At 41.6% G+C, this 20,655-nt stretch overlaps 1 protein-coding gene across 3 annotated transcripts in view; it reads right to left on the bottom strand.

Moving 5' to 3' along the window:
- PCCA (propionyl-CoA carboxylase subunit alpha) overlaps window positions 1-19,641 on the bottom strand; it is a 348,233-nt gene extending 328,592 nt beyond the window's left edge. For 2 of the 3 annotated variants that reach the window (XM_036454630.2, XM_045588766.1), the window contains exons 1-2: window positions 19,488-19,641; window positions 656-733 (exon numbers count right to left, since the gene is read on the bottom strand). In XM_036454630.2, coding sequence (XP_036310523.1) covers window positions 656-733; window positions 19,488-19,592 — 183 coding nt within the window. In that variant the 5' untranslated portion in view covers window positions 19,593-19,641. Of the gene's footprint in view, window positions 1-651; window positions 734-19,487 lie in introns of all 3 variants that reach the window. The other variant, XM_045588767.1, reaches the window with a different exon arrangement.
- Window positions 19,642-20,655: the final 1,014 nt, after the last annotated feature.

Genomic DNA, 20,655 nt, shown 5'->3' with positions numbered 1-20,655 from the left:
ATGTGGACCCTTCCTCTTCCCAAGACTCTAGATCTCCTCAGTAGTTTTCCATGCTTCAACAGATGATTTAGAAGACATCAAAGCTACAATATTTGTCAAATAACCATTCATACCAGTTCTACTTTCATGATCTTCAACTTGAACCATATCTTCTTAACCAAAACTCTTCTTCTGCCCTCTTTGATTTCTCTATAGTCACACTAAATCATGTTTTATCTCTAATCACCACTTCCAGTCCCTTTATCTCTCCTATTACCCACCTCAAACATTATATCAGGATTTTAACTAAAATTACCTTGTCTAAAAATGTATAATATATATATATAATTGCCTACAATCAAAACAAATCTTTAATATAAAGTAAATTTTTAAGAATCAATAGTTTAAAATACCCAGTCTTTAAGAGGAAAAAGAAAAAACACAATCACCTCATATTATAATAGTTATTCTGCTTAAAACAAGGGAAACACATTGTAAATTTATTCAGTTGTTGGCATAAATACAAAATTAAAGACTCAGACTGACTCACAATGTAAAAAGGAACAAAGATTGAACGCCCATAAAACTTATGAAATCAGTCCACTGAAACACTGTGTGGAAACAAGAAAGTAAAATCATTACAACTTGCCTGTTGAAATATTTTTTGAATACTTACTTTTTCATTAGAATCATATGCTGCTGAACAGAGACTACGGGTCACCATTAAGTGCTGTCTTGAATGGTGTGAAACATTCTACAAAAAAAAAAAAAAAAAAAAAAAAAAAAAAAAAAACCACAAGTGAAATAAATTACAGCAATTTGAATGGGCTTCAAAAAATATTTATTTTTTAGAGGGGGAGGAAGAGGGGATAGGAGGAGAGGAGAGGGAAGGAGAAGAGGACAGGGGACGGGGGAGGCAAATTTTAATTTTTCCAAAGTCATAAGGCTAGGCTATAATGGTTACAAGATTTAAGCATAGGCCTGTTAGAAGCATTGTGAAGTTTTTTTATTTTGAGATAATAAAAAAAAAGTGGCACCTCCCATCATAACACTAATGTTTATGCAAATACATGATTTGGGGTGGAAAAAAAAAAAGAAACAATTTGCAAGAGGGTCTCACCACTCCCTGTGTACAAATAAAAATTCAACTCCCAATGCCTTCAGCAGAAGAGCTATGACACAGTAACTTTTCTCTTACATTAAATTTAATAGGATAAAGGATATTCCTTCTCCTAAAAATCATGTCCTATGCTTATAACCTCAGCCAATGCAAAAAACAAATTGAGGAATGAGAAGCAAAAACTACCTGGGAATTTCCCATATTTACTCTGCTGCAAGGTAGCACTAGGATATTTACACAAGAATGTAAATAGCATACCAGTTTTCTATCAATTTTATAAAGTGGAACTCCCTAATAATGAAAGGTCTATAATGGTCTGTTGTAGGAACATGTCTCTATATCCTTTTACAAACGGCAAAAATCGTATGTGTCTTTAATCTCTACCAAATAAAGGATGTAACTGATTCCTGGTGGCAAAAATCAAATGTGAGTTTTCCAGGGACAAAATGCAATCTGGGATAGAAACTTTAGGTGTTTTAATTAGCTTTGGAGAGTGAAAATAAACAGTAATGTTTTTACTTCTGGGAAGAGAACACCTGGAAAAGCAGCATACCACCTGGGAAAGAACTCTAGGAGAGGAAGTGAAGGAACCGCAGTTCTCATCCTAGCTCTACAATTTGAGCAAACCACTTTTTTAACCCCTCTGCTCTCTTAAGAAATGCAAGATTAGGTTCTTTTCCTCTAAGGTCACTTACTAACCTAAGCCACTATTACTCAAAAAAAACGAAAGCTTAGTATGGAGGTATCTAACATGTACAAGCTTTTGACAATTGAAGGATATGCAGTTAATCCAAATTCAACATTTGATCCAAGAATGTCTTAATGCATATCTCACTTACTGCTCAACTACCCTGAGAATAACCAACAAGCAAACATGCAGAGCTACTTGGTAGAAATAATGCTAATTACGGGTGACCCTTGAACAAATGGGGACAGGGGTTAAGATGCCCACAACCTGTGCAGTTGAAATATGCATTTAACTTTTCATTCTACAGTCTGTGCTTCACATCGATGGATTCAACCAACCTCAGATGTTTTCCATCTGTAGTTGGGAATGCAAAAATAATGAATCAAAGCCCCAGCCCATTTGGCTCAGTAGATAGAGCATTGGCCTTTAGACCAAAGGGTCCTAGGTTCAATTCTGGTCAAGGGCACATACCTTGGTTGCAGCCTCCTCCCTGGCCTGGGTGCAGGCCCTGGTCTGGTGTGTGCAAGAGGCAACCAATTGATGTGTTTCTCTCACATCAATGTTTCTCTCTGTCTTTCCCTCTCTCCCACTCTCCCTAAAAATCAATGGAAAAATATCCTTGGGTGAGAATTATAAATTTTTAAAAAGCCCTAACCGGTTTGGCTCAGTGGATAGAGTTTCGGCCTACGGAATGAAGGGTCCCAGGTTCGATTCCAATCAAGGGCATGTAACTTGGTGGTAGGCACATCCCCAGTAGGGGGCTTGCAAGAGACAGCTGATCGATGTTTCTCTCTCATTGATGTTTCTAACTCTCTATTCCTCTCCCTTACTCTCTAAAAAAATCAAAATATTAAAAATAAAAAAAATAAAAAATAAAAAACTGAAGCCCTGACCAGTTTGGCTCAGTGGAAAGTGTTGGCCTGCAGACTGAAGGGTCTCAGCTTCAATTCTGGTCAAGGGCATGTACCTTGATTGTGGGCACATGCCCAGTGGAGGGGGTGCAGGAGGCAGCTGATTGATGTTTCTCTCTCATCGATGTTTCTAACTCTCCCCTCCTCTCTGTAAAAAAAAAATCAATAAAATATATATATTTTAAAAATACTGAATCTAATATGCATTTGGTTGAATCTGAGAATATGAAACCCCCATACAAAGGGATGAGTGTGTTTACTGAAAATAATCTGCACAATCATATTGAAAACCAAGATGGTGACATAGGGTAGACACCTAAATGCAGCCTACCACAACAATTTTAAATTTACAACTGAAAAACAGAGGAAACATTGCCCTGAAACACCAAACAGTTGGCTGAGTGGAATCTCTACTATCTAGGAAGGAAAGAGAAGGGACACTGAGCCTCGGGAGCTGTGGAGGTGCGGAGATCTGTGTGCGCGGAAAAGGCAGCCGCCAAGTTCACTGCTAGCTTACTCCTGGCACAAGGAGAGGGCAGGCAGCTAACTCGCGCAGTTGGCTTTCTTGTTCAGGAGGAAAACAGAACCGCCCTATTACTCTGATAGACAGCCCCAGTCGAGGAGAGGCCGCACTGTCAGGCAGTGGGCAAAGCTCTCTCGGAGGTGCGTGTAGCCAGCAGCCATTACTGCAGGACTCAGGAACTGGACCTCTGAGGGAGGGACTGACGAGAAACCAAAGCTTGTCTGCACCACCTCAAGACTCCACCCCATCCAAGTGGAGCACAGAAACCCTCCCGGAGGTTGGCTTTCTCGTTTGGGAGAAAAAGAAACTCCCAACTGCACTGAGAGACAACTCTGAGCCGAGAAAAAGCTGGCTGTCAGGGAGCAGGCAAAACTTGAGAACAGCCTTTTCCCAAATGGTGTCGTGCCTGCAACCAATCCTGTGGGACTCACCACTAACAGGACTTTCTTAAGGCAGGACTGATGGGGAACCAAAGCTTATCTGCTCCACTGTGAGTCTCCGCCCCTTCCAAGTGGAGCACAGAAGCCCTCCTAGCTGAGACACTGCTGATCCTCACAGCCAATTGGCTTGGAGATCAACGCTTCCCAGTGATACCAACAACAAGCAAGGCTTAACAACAAGACTGCACACACAGCCCACAAAGGGCTCCACCAAGACTGTCCACCTCAGGTAACTGGGAAGGCTGTGCTACTGGGATCTACCAGGACACCTAGCACACAAAACTATTCCATCAAATCAGGGAAGCAGCTAAAATGCAGAGAAGAGGCAGGACACAAAGGAAGGAAATGGAGGAAAGTAAAAGAATGGACATTGAGTTCAAAAGCACAGTTATAAAGTTTTTCAAGAATTTCCTAGAAAAGGCCAATAAAATAAATTAGACCTATGAGGATATGAAAAGGGATCAACCAGAAATAAAGAAAACATTGTCTAAATTAAAAAATATTATACAGAGTCCTAAAAAACACAATGGAAGATCACAAGAATCAAGTCAAAGATTTGGAACACAAAGAGCCAGAGGACAGTCCTCTGCAAAAGCAAGAAGAGAAGACAATCCAGAAAGTTGAAGAAAGTGTAAGAAGCCTATGGGACAACTTCAAGTGAACCAACATCAGAATTATGGAGGTCCCAGAAGAAGAGAAAGAGCAAGATACCAAAAGCCTATTGGAAGAAATAGTGACAGAAAACTTCCCCCACCTGGTAAAAGAAATAGACTTACATGTCCAGGAAGCGCACAGAACCCCAAACAAAAGGAATCCAAAGAGGACCACACCAACACACATCATAATTAAAATTCCAAAAGCAAAAGACAAAGAGAAAATATTAAAAGCAGCAAGAGAAAAGCAGGTCGTTACCTATAAAGGAGCACCCATACAACTGTCAGCTGATTTCTCAACAGAAACTATGCAGGCCAGAAGGTAGTGGCAAGAAATATTCAAAATGATGAACAACAAGAACCTACAACCAAGATTACTCTACCCAGCAAAGCTATCATTCAGAATTGCAGAGCAGATAAAGAGCTTCACAGATAAGAAAAAGCTAAAGGAGAAAGAGAAACCAAGATGGCGGCATAGGTGAGCAATTGGTCTGTCACTCCCACAACAATTTAAAAATTAAAACTAATATAAAGGACATCTACCATCCGAAACCAAGGGAAGGTTGGCTGAAAGAGAAGGGAGCGCAAGCGCTGAAAAGCTGAGGAGCCTAGGTATGGAGGCACGCGAATCAGGCTGGTGGCGGGCAACTGGGCGCACGGCTTTTCTTTTCAACCCAATCAGGAAACAAGCTCCCGATCACTTTGAAATCAAGTTTCTGGGATCACATGGGGGACCTACGGGGAGAAGCTGGTCTGTCAGCCATCGGTCCAAAGTGAGGGCGACTCTTGCAGAGGTGCACGCAGCAATCATTGTTTACTGCGCTGGATCGCAGGGAAGCAGGGACTTGGAAATGTGAAAAGGGGGGGGGGGGGGGGGCTGGGACGGCTGACAGCAGCCATTGCTGTTAGCCACGCCTCAACCTAGTGACGTTCTGAGACCCCCACCCCACCCTGAGGCCCCACCTCGCCCTGAGACCCTGCCCTGAGGCCCCGCCCACAGATTCTACAGACCCGCCCAGGCACCACACAGCTGCTTCGGCATATAAATGGCTGGTATTGTTGCAGCTTAAGGAAATAAACTGCAGCTCCAGCAACAAAGCTCCAGCAACAAAACCCACCAAGTCCCAAGCAAATGAACTGTATCCCATTGGTGATCCAGAAGCCAGTGTTCCTAGTGGTCAGTTTCAACCCCTCACATCCATTTGGGAGACAGACTCAGTGAGCACCAAAGCCCCACTGAAACAAACCGTGTCTCCAGCGCAGCAGTTCTTCCTTTATAGTAGGGGTGTCGAACTCAATCAGAGAAGGGGCCAAAATCTAAAATCCAGCCTAAATCGCGGGCCGAATGGTTTACTGAACAGTCATAAACTGTCATTGTGATGGAAACGCAGCAGAGTACAGTGATGACAGCGCAGTGCGGGCCACATTGCAAGGCCTGGCGGGACAGATTTGGCCCGCGGGCCTTGTGTTTGACACATGTGCTTATAGACAGAGCAGGTCCTCACAGACAATTGACCTGAAGGTCAATTCCTCCCAGTGTACCAACAGCAATCAAGGCTTAATTACACCAAGACTTTGCACTCAGCCCACAAAGGGATATACCAAAAGCCACTACCTCAGGTAATTGGGGAAGCTGAACTACTGGACCCTATAGGTCACCTACCACACAAAGCCACTCCATCAGTCAAAATGAGGAGACACAGAAACATGTCATGAATGGGAAAGATGGAGGAAAGTAAACTACTGGACAACACACAGTTCAGAATGACATTTATAAGTTTACTCAGAATCTTCTAAAAACCTTGAGAAACTTGATGAGACCTCCAAGAAGCTTGGTGAGACCTTGAAGGACCTTAAAGAGAATACCAAAAAAAATGGAAAGGGGCAGTCAGAAATGAAGCATACAATGTCTGAAATAAAGAATATACAGAAACTCAACTATAGTTCAACGTACCCCAAGAATCAAACCAAAGATCTGGAATATAAGGGAGAAAAAAATCACCCAACCAGAGAGGCAGAAAGAAAGAAGAATCCAAAAGTGTGAGGATAGTGTAAGGAGCCTCCGGGACGGCTTAAAGCGTACCAACATCCGGATTTTTGGGGTGCCAGAGGAGAGCGAGCAGGATATTGAAGACTTAATGGAAAAAATAATGACAGAAAACTTTCCCTACCTGGTAAAAGAAATAGACTTACAAGTTCAGGAAGCATACAGAACCCCAAACAAGAGAAATCCAAGGAGGGACACACCAAGAAACATCATAATTAAAATGCCAAGGGCAAAAGACAAAGAGAGAATCTTACAAGCAGCAAGAGAAAAACAGCTAATTACCTACAAGGGAGTACCCATACGACTGTCAGCTGATTTCTTTTTTTTTTTTTTTAATATATTTTATTGATTTTATACAGAGAGGAAGGAAGAGAGATAGAGAGCTAGAAACATCGATGAGAGAGAGTCATAGATCAGCTGCCTCTTGCACACCCCCTACTGGGGATATGCCCGTAACCAAGGTACATGCCCTTGACCGGAATCGAACCGGGGACCCTTCAGTCCCCAAGCCGACGCTCTATCCATTGAGCCAAATCGATCCCGGCAACTGTCAGCTGATTTCTCAACAGAAATTATGCAGGCCAGAAGGGAGAGGCAAGAAATATTCAAAAAGATGAACAACAAGAACCTTCAACCAAGATTACTCTACCCAGCAAAGCTATTGTATCATTCAGAATTGAAGGTCAGATAAAGAGCTTCACAGACAAGAAAAAGTTAAAGGAGTTCATCAACACCAAACCAGAATTACATGAAATGCTGAAGGGTATTCTTTTAGGAGAGGAAGAAGAAGAAAAAAGTAAAGGTAAAAATTATGAACAACAAAAGACATAAAATACATACCTACCAACAAGCGAACCTAAAAATCAAGTGAATAAAAAAATCAGAAGAACAAAATAGACTAGTGAATATAATAGAATCAGGGACATAGAAAGGGATTGGACTAACAATTCTCAGGGGGTGAGGGAGGAGATTGGACAAGAATCTTACACCTATGGATGAAGACAGGGGTGGGGGATAAGGCCATGGGGTGAAGTTGGGGATCAGGTGGAGGGGAGCTATGAGGAAAGTGGAGGGAAAGAGGAACACCTGTAATAATCTGAACAATAAAGATTTATTATAAAAAATAAGAATAAAAATAAAAAACACACACACAAAAATGAAAAAATGAAAAAAAACAGAAGGAGTTTATCACCACAAAACCAGTATTATATGAAATGCTGAAAGGTATTCTTTAAGAAGAGGAAGAAGAAGAAAAGGTAAAGCTAAAAATTATGAACAAATACGTATCTATCAACAAGTAAAACTAAAAATCAAGTGAATAAAAAATCTGATGAACAGAATAAACTGGTGAATATAATAGAATCAAGGACATAGAAAGGGAGTGGACACAATTCTCAGGGGTAAAAGTAGTGTAGGGGGTGCAGAAGAGACTGAACAAAAATCTTACACCTTTGGATGAAGACAGTGTGGGGAGAGGTAAGGGCAGATGGTGGGGTAGGAAACGGGTAGAGGGAAGCTATGGCGGGGGGGAGGAAAGAGGAACAATTTTAATAATCTGAACAATAAAGGTTTATTGAAATAAAAAAGAAAAAGAAAATAATCTGCGCATAAGTGAACCCACACAGTTCGTGTTTTTCCAGGGCCAACTGTACACAGACTCTAATAAATATGCATTACACATTAAATCTCTAGGATAAAAACCTCAGGACTCTGTCCCATTAGACAAACTCACGAAGAATGGAGTAAGCTAAATTTGGCCTAACTGGAGACAGTTTCTATCCCAGAATAACCAAGAAATGTCTAAGTGGCCAAGCTCTAAGAATGTTTGGGTTGGCTGACTCAATGTATATTATCTTTACTTTCAGGAAACTACGAATAACATAAAACATCTGTACCAAAAACACTTAAAACTAAACCAACTCTACTATACACTACACCTGTCCAAAATGTAGAAGACATAGCATTATACTTAAGTGCTCAAAATGTTTTTTTTTCATCTTTTTATTAGTATTTAAAAATACTCAGCCCTGAAAATTTAACAGATTATATTTTACCACCATTACAAAAAAAAGAAGACATATAACTGCACACATGTGAATTTGTAATAAAGTAGCTCCAAATTTTAAAAAACATGAATGCCCCTCATTAGCCAAGTAACTAGAAGTAGGAATAATAAAAGCAGACAAAACTATAACAGCAGACCAACTACTATGGAGAAAAAAGTGTTTGGGCCTTTCCCAAATTGAGTCTGAACTGGTTTGTAGAGGGCCCCAGAAAAGTTCTCTTTGTTCCTGTGTACTCCTGGTGGCGTTCCACGGAAATTCAAGGTTTTAAAGGACATAGGTAAAAAATCAGACAACTTTGTAGAACTACAATTTTTTAATACATGGAACAAGGTAGCAGAAATCTGCTAATTTGGACTTATACATAGAATTTTAATGTTTATTGTTTCTGGTAAGCATAGAATAAACTGGCTACAAGCCCAGTTCAAAATTCTTTTAAAATACTTCCTAGCATCAGGAGTTCGAGGAAAAACTTTAATAAACTCCATTTATTTATAAAGACTCTTTAGCTTATCACAGCCAAAAGGAGAAAGGTCAGCATGTGCAAAATTACTTCCCATAGCATAATGCATTGGTTCTCTTCTTTAAGAATAAAGATTTCCTGTATTTTCCACACTTAGAAAGGAAATGCCTGCTCTCACATGGGAAGTTAGCATGACCTTCAAAGTCACAAGACCTGGGTCAACTCTTTGCTGCTTTATAGCTATGCAGCATGGAGCTAATCATTTCTCTAGTCTCCACCTATAAAACGTGGGTGATGCCCTGACCGGTTTGGCTCAGTGGAGAGAGCACCGGCCTGTGAACACAAGAGTCCCGGGTTCAATTCCGGTCAAGGGCATGTACCTTGGCTGTGGGTACATACCCAGTAGGGAGTGTGCAGGAGACAGCTGATTGATGTTTCTCTCTCATCAATATTTCTGACTCTCTATCCCTCTCCCTTCCCCTCTGTTAAAAAAAAAAATCAATAAAATGTATATTTTTTAAATAAAAATAAATAAAACATAGGTGATGACACCTCTCCTGCTTGTCTATGGAGTTGTTAAAAGGATCAAAGGAGCCTTTATAAACTGTAAAGCACCAAGGAAATATAAGATATTACACAAAAACTAAATCTGATTATGCAGAAAAATTTGTCTTTCTTTCTTAAATTATACCAGACCATTTGGGAGTTAGCATTAAAATAATAATATAGTAATTAAGAGTCTCAGACAGATTCTGACCTGGGTTTGAATGTTGGCTCTGGCATTTGTTAAATATAAAGAAAATGTCCTCATCTATAAACTGGGCAAAATAACAGGACTTATGTAGGATATAGGCTACTTTAAGAATTAAATGAGAATGTGTAAACTGTCTAGCAGTTTTGTATATATTACAGTAAGCATACAATAACTGTTAACCAAAAAGGGGGAGGGAGAATGTACAGCTTTTAGACAAACTGGATGCATGCCTTCCAGCCCTTACAAACAGGGAATTGAAAATATCCTTTTCTAAACTAAGACAGCACCTGCTTTCACATTGTAGACATGACCTCAAGTGACAGTTCAAACTGGCAAATTCAGTAGCAATTATCTTAAAGAACAATGTAAACACTAGTTCTGTACAAAACCACTGTTGTTCTTAACATACCTACAGCGGTATTCAAGTCAATACTAAAACAACTCTGTGACTTCTTTACCAGGATGCATTCTGCTTCAAAAAAGAAACTATTATCAAATATGTAATCAGCAGATCTTACCAAGGTAAAAGTACACATTGGCTTGTATACCTTTCAACACTTCCAGAAGAAGGTCCTCTCTGCCATGCTTCATAGCAAGAGCTTGGCAAGCTGAGTATTTCAGCATTAACAGATCTGGAATGACCTTCAAAGGAACTCCCTCTGAAAACGCTAATGGAGGTCAGGCTTTTTCACTTAAGCACAGCTTTTTCTTTCAAACAGACATTGATAACATATTTAGTGGTAATATTTGGGACCTCACTGGCCATTCCAGTCTTCAACTATCTGCCAAAGACCTGTTAAAAGCCAGGCTGAACACCTGATATTTGAGAGAGAGGATCTAATTTCAGGATTCTTGGGCTGTGCCTCCATAGTAAGCTAAAGCACCAAGTAACTATAAAACTTCATCTTCATGGCTCCCCGCCAGTCCCTTCCTCCCACCCCCCCTACGGTGGATATCACTGGTGCCCATCCAGAGCCTCTTCACCACTCAGCACAGGGGCCCCATCGGGTGGGTAATGAACTACTCAAGGCTCACACCTACTCCCAAGTCTGGCCTTTTTGCCTAATCCAAACAGAAGTTCTCATCAAGCCTCATTCTCACAGCCAATGACTGATTAACACTAAATTCCAAAGGCTGACCACCCTCACCTCAACATAGGACCAATTGGGGAATGCAATCTGTGCTTCACAGCTGGCTGTCCTATGTGGCAGACACTAGGCACTTGTGGCTACAGAGCACCTGAAATGCGCCAGTCCCAAATTGAGGTGCTCCAAGAGTAAGGTGACCAGACGTCCCGCTTTTGGAATAGGGACTTTTTTAAAACGCCGAGGGATACGGGACAAATTGTTAAGAATCGGGACTGTCCCACCAAAAGCGGGATGTCTGGTCACCTTATCCAAGAGTAATATACTTATCAGATTTGAAAACTTAATACCAAAAAAGTAAAAGACCTACTCAGTTTTTTATATTTCCATATTGAAATATTTTTAATACATTGGGTTAACTAGTGTATATATATAATTTATATATATAAAAGACTAAGATACCATTACGATCTAACAACCAGAACAACCTGCCAGTACCTATGACACATACTGACCCAGACCTTGCTGCTGGGGCCCTGTCAGTCCCAAATCTGGTTCACCTGCATCCGGGACCCAGCCAGGAGGAGGAAGGAGCTCGATTCTCCAGGAACCACCCGTTGGTTAGCTTGCTGCTGGGGCCAACCTCCCATGGTCCCTTTCCCCAGCCTGCCTTCTCCTCCTCACTCCCTGCCTCCACATCCGCCCCAATTGCTGGCCAGGCTGAGGGACCCCACCCATGCACGAATTCTGTTAGACATGCTGAGCTAGAACAGTGCTTCTCAAACTTTACTGGTCATGAGCATCACCTGGAGGCATATAAAACAGATTGCTGGGGTCCACCTGGCAAGCTTGGTCTAACTGGCAAGCTTGGGGTCCTGCTGGAAAATCAGCATTTCTGAGAAGTTTCCAGGTAATGCTGCTGCAGCTGGCAGAAGTCCTGTGCTTGGAGAACTACTGCTCCAGAGTTCCCCTGCGGATGAGACATGAGAGGAAGCTAGTCTCCAGCTGGGCCCCTTCCTTGCTTAGCATATTTTCCCCTGCTCTATCCTGCTCTATTCTCTCTTCTCTCGAACACCACCTGCACAAAATCCCTTTTTAGGCTCTGCTTCTAGGAAATTTACCCATCCCACATCTATATATAACTACAGCTTCACAGAGTTCCAAATTAGTAGCAACTAATGAGATGGGAAATATCACTGCATTTTTGTGGAGTAACAGAGAAATTATTTATTGGATTGATAGGACAAGGTTTGTTTATCCTGATGAACAAATGTTCTTAACTATAAGTCTGGGATAGCTTTATAGCCTACTGCTTCACTCTTTTCCATTACTAATATCAATCTAGTTTTTGTACCCAAAATATGTAAATTTATACTTTCTCTTTTTTCTAAGTTTGCTAACATGGTATAATGAAGGTGTTGAAGTCAGATCTGATTTTAAATCCTGCATTACCACTTAAGTTGTGGTGTGACCATGGGCAAGTTATTTAAACTCACTCAGCTGGAAAAAAGAGAAGCATCTGAAGGTGATTTGATGATTAAATGTGAACTCAGCTTCCCTTCTCCTTTACCATTTTGAGAAGGTTTCTGGCTCCTTCTCTTTTCCCACATTCCTCAAATGACAAATAAGGTGAACCCACCCCTCTGTATTTTGTAAATTCAATCAAAGTCTTGTAATGTAACTGTTATCTTGACCTTCCCTCCTAAGTTTCGACTTAATAGTCATCACAAATGCTGGCATCATGGGAAACTGTCTTCCAATTATTTTAAATGGGAGGCCAGTATCAGACAAGGACAAATATCGCACATGTGTGAGTCATTTCTTTTTAAATTGCCAGTGTGTGTCATGTACCGGCCAGTCAGTCAGATAGTCACTTAGCCTTTTAAATATAGATAGATAGATAGATAGATAGATAGATAGATAGATAGATAGATAGATGATAGCCTGTTTCCCCGAAAATAAGACAGTGACTTATTTTAATTTTTTCTCCCAAAGTTGCGCTAGGTCTTATTTTCCAGGGATGTCTTATCTTTCCATGCACTAGGTCTTATTTTCGGAGGATGTCTTATTTTCAGGAAAACACAGTTGATAGATAAATAGATACCAAACGTAGTTCCACCTCAGAGCTTTTGCCTTGGCCTTTTTCTTGGAATGTTAGTTCCCCAGATAATCACACAGCAAATTAGGTCAGTTTTCTGTCCATTTGCTCAGAATGTCTCTCCTATTTCCTTAAGTAACCACCTCCAACACCAACACCACTCTTTATTCCATTATCCTTTTATTTTTTTCCTTTCAGAGTACTTACCACTAATTGAATTTTTCTATCTATGTTAATATTGTCAGTCTTCTCTACTCAAATATAACCACAATGAAGGAAAAAAAAAAACATTCACTGTTATATTCCCAGCACTGAACAGTGTCTGGCACATAGTAGGTGCAGGGATTGAATGGTGGCCCCCCAGAATAATGTGTCCTATGAACTTGTAAATAAGTCCTAGAACTTGTAAATTTGACCTTTTTTTTGGGGGGGGGGGGGGAGGGGTCTTTGCAAATATATTTAAGTTAAGGATCATGAGATGAGAGCATCCTGGATCCTGTCCTGGCTCTAAATCCAATGCTAAGTGCCCTTATAAAAGAAAGAAGAGATGGCACAGAGGGAAAAGGAAGAGAAGGTCATGTGAGGACAGGAACACAGATTACAGTGATATGGTCTCCAGCCAAGGAATGTCTGGTGTCAACAGAAGCTCAATGAGGCAAGGCAGGATTCCTCACTAGAGCCTTCAGAGAGCGTGGCCTGTGGACACCTTGAGCTCAGACATTTAGCCTCCACAACTGTGAAAGAGTAAGTTTGTGTTGTTTTAAGCTACCACAAGTATTCTGTCCCATGTATTCTGTATTCTTTTCCTGACTAAAATTATGAATCTGTATCTTCCAACATTTTGAAATCCACTTTTATCTTCATTTTATATTGAACCATTTATGGTCTCTTTTTTTTTTTTCCAAATTAAAAAAAAAAAATCAATAGACATTCAAAACAAACTACTTTTTAAAAAATCATACAATACCCTAATTTTCTCAAAAAGTATATATTTGCTTCAACTATTGGAGTATCTTCAAAGTATTTTCAAAGTAAAACAACATTTCTGCATATGACATTCCTCCATGTTACTGAGATCACTTTCATTAAAAACTAAAGACCTTATCAAATTCTTCCTTCAATCTTTATGTTAATTCCTTGACCGCTTTACACCAGGAACATAGTGAAGCATTATGTTTTAGTTTCTCCTGACCTTCTCAGTGTGTACCTTAGTGCCAGGCACTTAGTAGATGCTCCAAAAATACTTTTTGAATGCATAGAAAACTGCATATCTATCAATAGATAGATAAGTGAATGAATGAATACTATACTGCTTCTCTCAAACCATTCCTCTAAATCCAATTGTCTCTTCTACCTTCTTTCAAATCCTGACTTAGAGTAACACAGTTATTTAGTCTATAAAACAGTCACCCCTTGGAATCCATGGGATATTGGATCCAGGATTTCTTGCTGATACCAAAAGCCACGGATGCTCAAGATCCTTATATAAAATGGCATAGTGTGTGTATATAATTTACTTTTGCAAGTAGGCTACAACAGAGGTTACCTGTGAATCACTTCATTCATGTGGATGGAGCATATAACAGTGCTCAGAGGGTGGCAATTTCAAATCTTGCTTTTGAAACTTTCTGGAATTTTTCCCCCCAAATATTTTCAATCTGTAGTCGGTTGATTCTGTGGCAGAATGTGTGGCAAAACCCGCAGATAGAGAAGTGCTGACTCTATTACTTACCCACTATATTCTTCAAAGTTGACTTACTCCAACTCTAACTTTTACCTCATATCACTGACCCAAAAGCCAGCCACTGGTTTCCATTTTACTTCCTAGCAACTCAATACGATTTTGCAGTTATCTAACTCCTAGTACCAAAGATGAAATACTATGTTTCTACCAAAAAAGATTCTTCCCGAATTACCTTTTCCATCCCTGTTTTTTCTCATTTAGCCACTTTTTAATTGGAATAATTTAAACAACTTATTTTCCTTCATTGTCTTTATTAATAACATCCTCATCTTTCCTCCTTATTTAGAAAAAATATTTAAAAGTCACTCCTGGGACCAAAGCCGGTTTGGCTCAGTGGATAGAGCATCAGCCTGCAGACTGAAAGGTCCTGGGTTCGATTCCGGTCAAGGGCACGTACCTTGGTTGCGGGCACATCCTCAGTGGGGGGTAAGGGGGTACATGAGGCAGCTGGTCAATGTATCTCTCTCATCGACATTTCTAACTCTCTATCCCTCTCAATTCCTCTCTGTGTAAAAGTCAATAAAATATATAAATAAATAAATAAATAAATAAATAAATAAATAAATAAATAAATGTCACTCCTCGGGAAGGCAGAGAGTGGGGGAGGAAGGAAGGGAACATTAACCCAGAAACTTATGAGCATAGTATATGCATGCCCCATGGACACAGACACTAGTGTGGTGAAGGCCCGGGAGGGGTGGGTGCTGGGTGGAAGGGGACAATGGGGGGAAAAAACAAAGAGGACATCTGTAACACTATCAGCAATAAAGATACATTATTTTTTTATTTCTTAAAAATATATCTTTTATTGATTTCAGAGAGGAAGGGAGAGGAAAAGAGAGATAAAAATATCAATGATGAGCCCTCCCTGGTTTGGCTCAGTGGGTAGAATGGTGGACTGAAGGGTCCTGGGTTTGAATCCTGCCAAGGGCCCATGATGCCTAGGTTGTGGGTTCGATCCCCAGTGTGGGGTGTGCAGGAGGCAGTAAATAAATGATTCTATCTCATCATTGATTTTATATATTCTAGTATATTTATTGATTTCAAAGAGGAAAGGAGAGATAGAAACATCAATGATGAGAAAGAATCATTTTGGTTGGCTGCCTCCTGCACACCCCACAATGGGGATCGATCCCGCAACCCAGGCATGTGCCCTGATGAGAATCGAACTATGCATGACTTCCTGGTTCAATCACTAAGCCACACCAGTCAGGCTAAAGGTAATTTTTTTTTAAAGTCACTCCTCTTTTCTGAACCTCTTAAGAACAGAATAAAATCCAAAAGCTGATAGATACACAAATGTACAAAAGAATTTTATCCTGACAGAAATTAGTTTCTATAATAGTCTTTGGCAGAAATCTATAAGCATGTTGGACAGATTTGCCTCCAGGTAATTCTAAAACATTCAGATATGCTTAAACATTCCTTTTCATGACGGGGGTGGGGAGGGGTGGTCATCGATTTTAAGGAAACATAAAGCCTAAGCATTCAAGCTTTGAGAATTCAACATATAATGAGACCATCATTCATATGAAACAAAAGCCAGGTTTTGGAATTACACCATCCAAGGTTCAAATTCTACCTCAGCCAACTACCCTGTTTCCCCGAAAATAAGACAGTGTCTTATATTAATTTTTTCTCCCAAAGTTGCGCTAGGTCTTATTTTCAGGGGATGTCTTATCTTTCAATGCACTAGTCTTGTTTTCGGAGGATGTCTTATTTTCAGGGAAACACGGTATATCCATGAGCAAGTTACTTAACTGCTGAGTTTTGTTTCCCCTTCTGTAAAACTGGGATGTTTTACCTAGTGTTACATGGATAAGGGGTAATATATAAGGCATTTAAAAGTTCAATAAACTGTAGCAATTAACAAAACCCAACATCCTGGAGCTACTGGAGGGGGCGGGGGATGGGGGGAGAATGTAGACAAAATGAAACATTGGGTACTTAAATAGAATGTGTTTAAAAAGCTGATACACAAAACAAATAAGACTAAAAGGTGAACTCTACATATACCCTAGAAGCAAGCAAATCCTACCAACTGGCCAAAAGAATGGTAGAGGGAGAAATGGGAGAATAAAATCTTCAAAAGTTCTGCTTCAAATATAGATTCAGTGGAGCACATTTCAAGTTCACCTAAGAGAAACATGGAGCAAAACTAAGTAGCAGCTCAACTACCCCTAAAGCAGGGGTGGGAACCGTTTTTCTGCCAAGGGCCATTTGGACATTTATAACAACATCTGCAGGCCACACAAAATTATCAACTTAAAAATTAGCCTGCTATGGATGGAACTGAAGAGCATTGTGCTTATCGAAATAAGCCAGTCAGAGAAAGATAAATATCACATAACCTCACTTGTTTGTGGAATATAATGAACAATATAAACTGATGAACAAAAACAGGTCCAGAGACAGAGAAGCATCAATCAGACTGTCAAACCTCAGAGGGAAGGTAGGGGAAGGTGGGGGTAAGGGGAAGAGATCAACCAAAGGACTTGTATACGCATGCATAATAAGCCTCACCAATGGACAGAGACACCAGGGAGGTGAGGGCATGAGTAGCAGAAGGGGAGATGGGGGAGTGGGCAATGGGGAGATAAGGACATATTTGTAATACCTTAATCAATAAAGAAAAAAATAAATAAAATAAAATAGTCTGCTATTTGGTTAAATATTTAATTAACTCAGCCCTAATGCCATGGCAGGGCCCACAGGGCCCTCGGACATTCCTCACCCCTGCCTTAAAGGGATAGTGAACCTCAGAGTTCTTCCCACCTCCAGGAGGAATTCTTTACTAGCAAAAGTAACTCTGTTCCTGTCAGTATTGCCACACATTCAGCAGCACCTATTTTGTCAAGCACTGTGCTAAGAACACACAACAAAGAGACAATGTGCAGTCTCTGCCAAAACAAGATAAGAAAGGAAGAAACAAGATAAGAAAAATCAAAGCTTAGATATTATACAGTTAATATTTAACAAGTATATAACAGTAAACACAGTAACAACTTTCCTCTCAGCCTCTCCAATCTAAAATATGGCAGTGTTATCCCTCCCACCTCCTACATGAATGGCTCCCCATTGCTATAAAATAAAAATCAAACCTAACAGCATGGTCTCTAAGGCCCAACATGGTCTGGGTCTTTCCTACCTCTCCAGCACCAACTATTCTCTGTGCCTGAGCTCAGAGTTTTTTTCCCCAGTTCTACCTTGTCATTCCCTCTGGCCACAGGACCTTTGCACATGCTGTTCTCGCACATATAACACTCATGTCTTCTATCTTTACCTAGAAAATCCACTTTGTCCTTCAAAATTTTTTTCACTTTTCACTTCCAAAGGAAAACACTCCCTTACCTTAGGCAGTATAGTATGTCTAAGAGCACAGGCTCTGGAGTTCTAGCTCTGACACAAGTGCTATAGTTTTGAGCAAGTTGCATAACACTGTGTGCCTCAATTTCTTCATCTGTGTATGGGATTATATGGCGGTTGTGAGGACTGAATACATTAATTCAACTAAAACATCATAACAGTATCTAGGATATAAACTTCAATATCTCGACTTGGTCAAATCCTTTTGTTCTATTTTCTTATATTACCCTGATCTCTCCCCTACCTTTTTATACTTGTCTCTCCATAATGGACTAAAATTTCTATTAAAGCAGAAACTGTATGTTTTCTCCTAGAGATAGAACAAAATAACAGTCTTGTAGCTGCTGGATGGGACCAAGAAAGATTAAAAAGATTAAAAAACAAAATTACAAAACAATAAATTGTGTGCCAATACAAAGAACATTGTGTTCTTTGAGATTCTGAATTTGGCACAAAGCTAATACAGATGCAGGCTTACTTCCACTGTCAAGAACAGCTCCAGCTGGCAAACTGCTCATCAGGATTTCCTCGCAGGTTGAGCAATGAGAGACTAGGATGGACCAGATGATCCCCAAAGTTTCTTCAATGACAATCAAGTTATGTGTCAGCTTTTAAAAAACCGTTTAAAAGAAGTTTAACAAACAGGCTGAACCAGGTGGCAGGTGGTTTTCAGGAAAACCTTCATGTTAAAGGATTTGTTCAAGTGACTTAATAAACCCCATTAACAAAGGAAGTCGGGAAGTCTTTGCTTAGAAATGATGAGACTCCATGTCGAGAAAAGTGTTGACAGCCACACACGAAAACACTCCGACATAAGAGTCAAGGCTGCCACCATGAAACCCTAGGATATACAGAACCGTGACCAAAAAGAAAAGTGTTTAAAATGCATTCTAGAAAAGTGCCAAAGGCAGGCTGACCACGACATGGAAAAGAAAAACAATTTCACAGGATACATATATGCTGTATACTGGGATGTCATACAACTAAAACAGGCTTTCAATTTCAAACGTAAAAGGTAGTAAGTAATCCTGACATCGTATGGCACTTCAAAAGTTGAGATAAACTTCCAACGCTAACTCTACTTCCGCAGCAATCCACAGTGTCCCCTTCCAGCAGGGAAGAGGCAAGAGAGCATGGAAACTGTAAGGACCATTAAAAATGCACCCTAGAAAGCTCAACAACAACAACAACAACAAAAAGCCAAAACCTTAGGGCCAAGGATCGGATGCACAGGAAATGCAGGTGCGCTCAGCCGGAGACCTGTCAGCCGCCCGGGAAAGCGAGCAGAAAGCACGCCTGCCGGCTGCCCGGCCCCTCTGCCCTCCACGACCCCGGGGGACCCGCCGCAGCAGGGACTCCGGCTCTGCCCGGCCCCCACGCGGAACCTGAAGGGGGAGGGAATTAGCACCCCAACCGGCCAGGAATCGGGGCCCCGGGGGTCGCGGGGGCCACCGGGGCGCTTTCGGCCGCCCTGACCACGGCCGGGCGCAGCGGGCTGGGAGGGAGCCCAGGGGAAGCCCAGACCCGCGGGAAGCCCCGCCGCCGCTCCTCACCTGCAGGGTCCACAGCGCCGCGCTCCGCATCAGCTGCTGCGGCGACCGCTGCCCGCGCTGTCCCGCCGCGACCCGCGAGCCCACGCTCACCCAGAGCCCCGCCATTGTCGCGCCCCTGCCGACCGGCGCCGGGCTGACCTCTCACCTCGCCGAAGGGGGCGGAAAAGGGGAGCGCCTAGGATGCGGCCAATCACCGGCCGCGGATCCGAGGCCCCGCCCCCGCCGCGCGGGAGGGGCGGGAGCAGCGCTGGACCAACCACCGGAGCCCGGAGCGGGACTCCGGGAGGATGCGCGCTGGGACGTGGAGGAGTGGCAGGGCCGGGGCGTGCGGGGCTAGGGCACCGGGCGACGGTCTGCCCGCCCTCCTGAGCCCCGGGAAGGAGGGAGGAAGGGAGGGAGCGAGGCGGGGAGACCCAGGAGTTCAGTCCACTCTTGTTGGGGTCATCCCGTACCGTACCCCAGCATCTACTTAGCAACCCACGTGCAGCCAGGCCGCTTCCTATCAGGTCGCCTCTGCCCGTGGCCACCCTGCAGTCCTGAGGGTTCTAAATGGCAGACCTGAGCTCCAACTATGTTCCTGTTTGTGTGGAAGCATAAAGGAAGGCTGTGGACTTGTGCGGTAATGGGGAGAATGCTCTAGGTCCAGAAATAGATCTGAGCTCTCCTCCCTCTGCCTCGTAATACTTGCAAAATCGGGGGAATTAGTCATTAACTATTAGTGTATGTTGCTTGCAAGCGGGCACCCTTATTAGTTCAACTGCTAAGGGCCAGACCTATGCTAGATGTCTCAAATTCTGTCTCATTTAATCTTTACAAGAACCCTAATGGCCGAAAACAAAAGCCAAAAAAAAACTTCACCCTAATGGCCCAAACATCATTCCCATTCTGAGAAACTGAACTTAAAAGTCACTCATCTGGTAGATGGTGAAACTGGGATTTGAACCCCTGTATGCTTTTGTTCATTTTATTTTAGAAGTTTTGTAACATACACTAAAGAGAGAGAAACCATATTATCATCACCCAGGCACACAGCTTCAAAAAATCAATATTTTGTCAATCTTGTTTCATCTATTCCCCCTTTTTTTGTTGTTGTATTTTAAAGCAAATCTCAAACATCATGTCATCTCACCTATAAATGGGGCAGAATTAGGAGCTCTGCTCTTAACTA

The sequence above is a fragment of the Pipistrellus kuhlii genome, unplaced genomic scaffold, assembly GCF_014108245.1.
Source record: "Pipistrellus kuhlii isolate mPipKuh1 unplaced genomic scaffold, mPipKuh1.p scaffold_m20_p_3, whole genome shotgun sequence".
Lineage (NCBI taxonomy): Eukaryota > Metazoa > Chordata > Mammalia > Chiroptera > Vespertilionidae > Pipistrellus > Pipistrellus kuhlii.
This window is presented reverse-complemented; position numbering and strand designations above follow the sequence as displayed.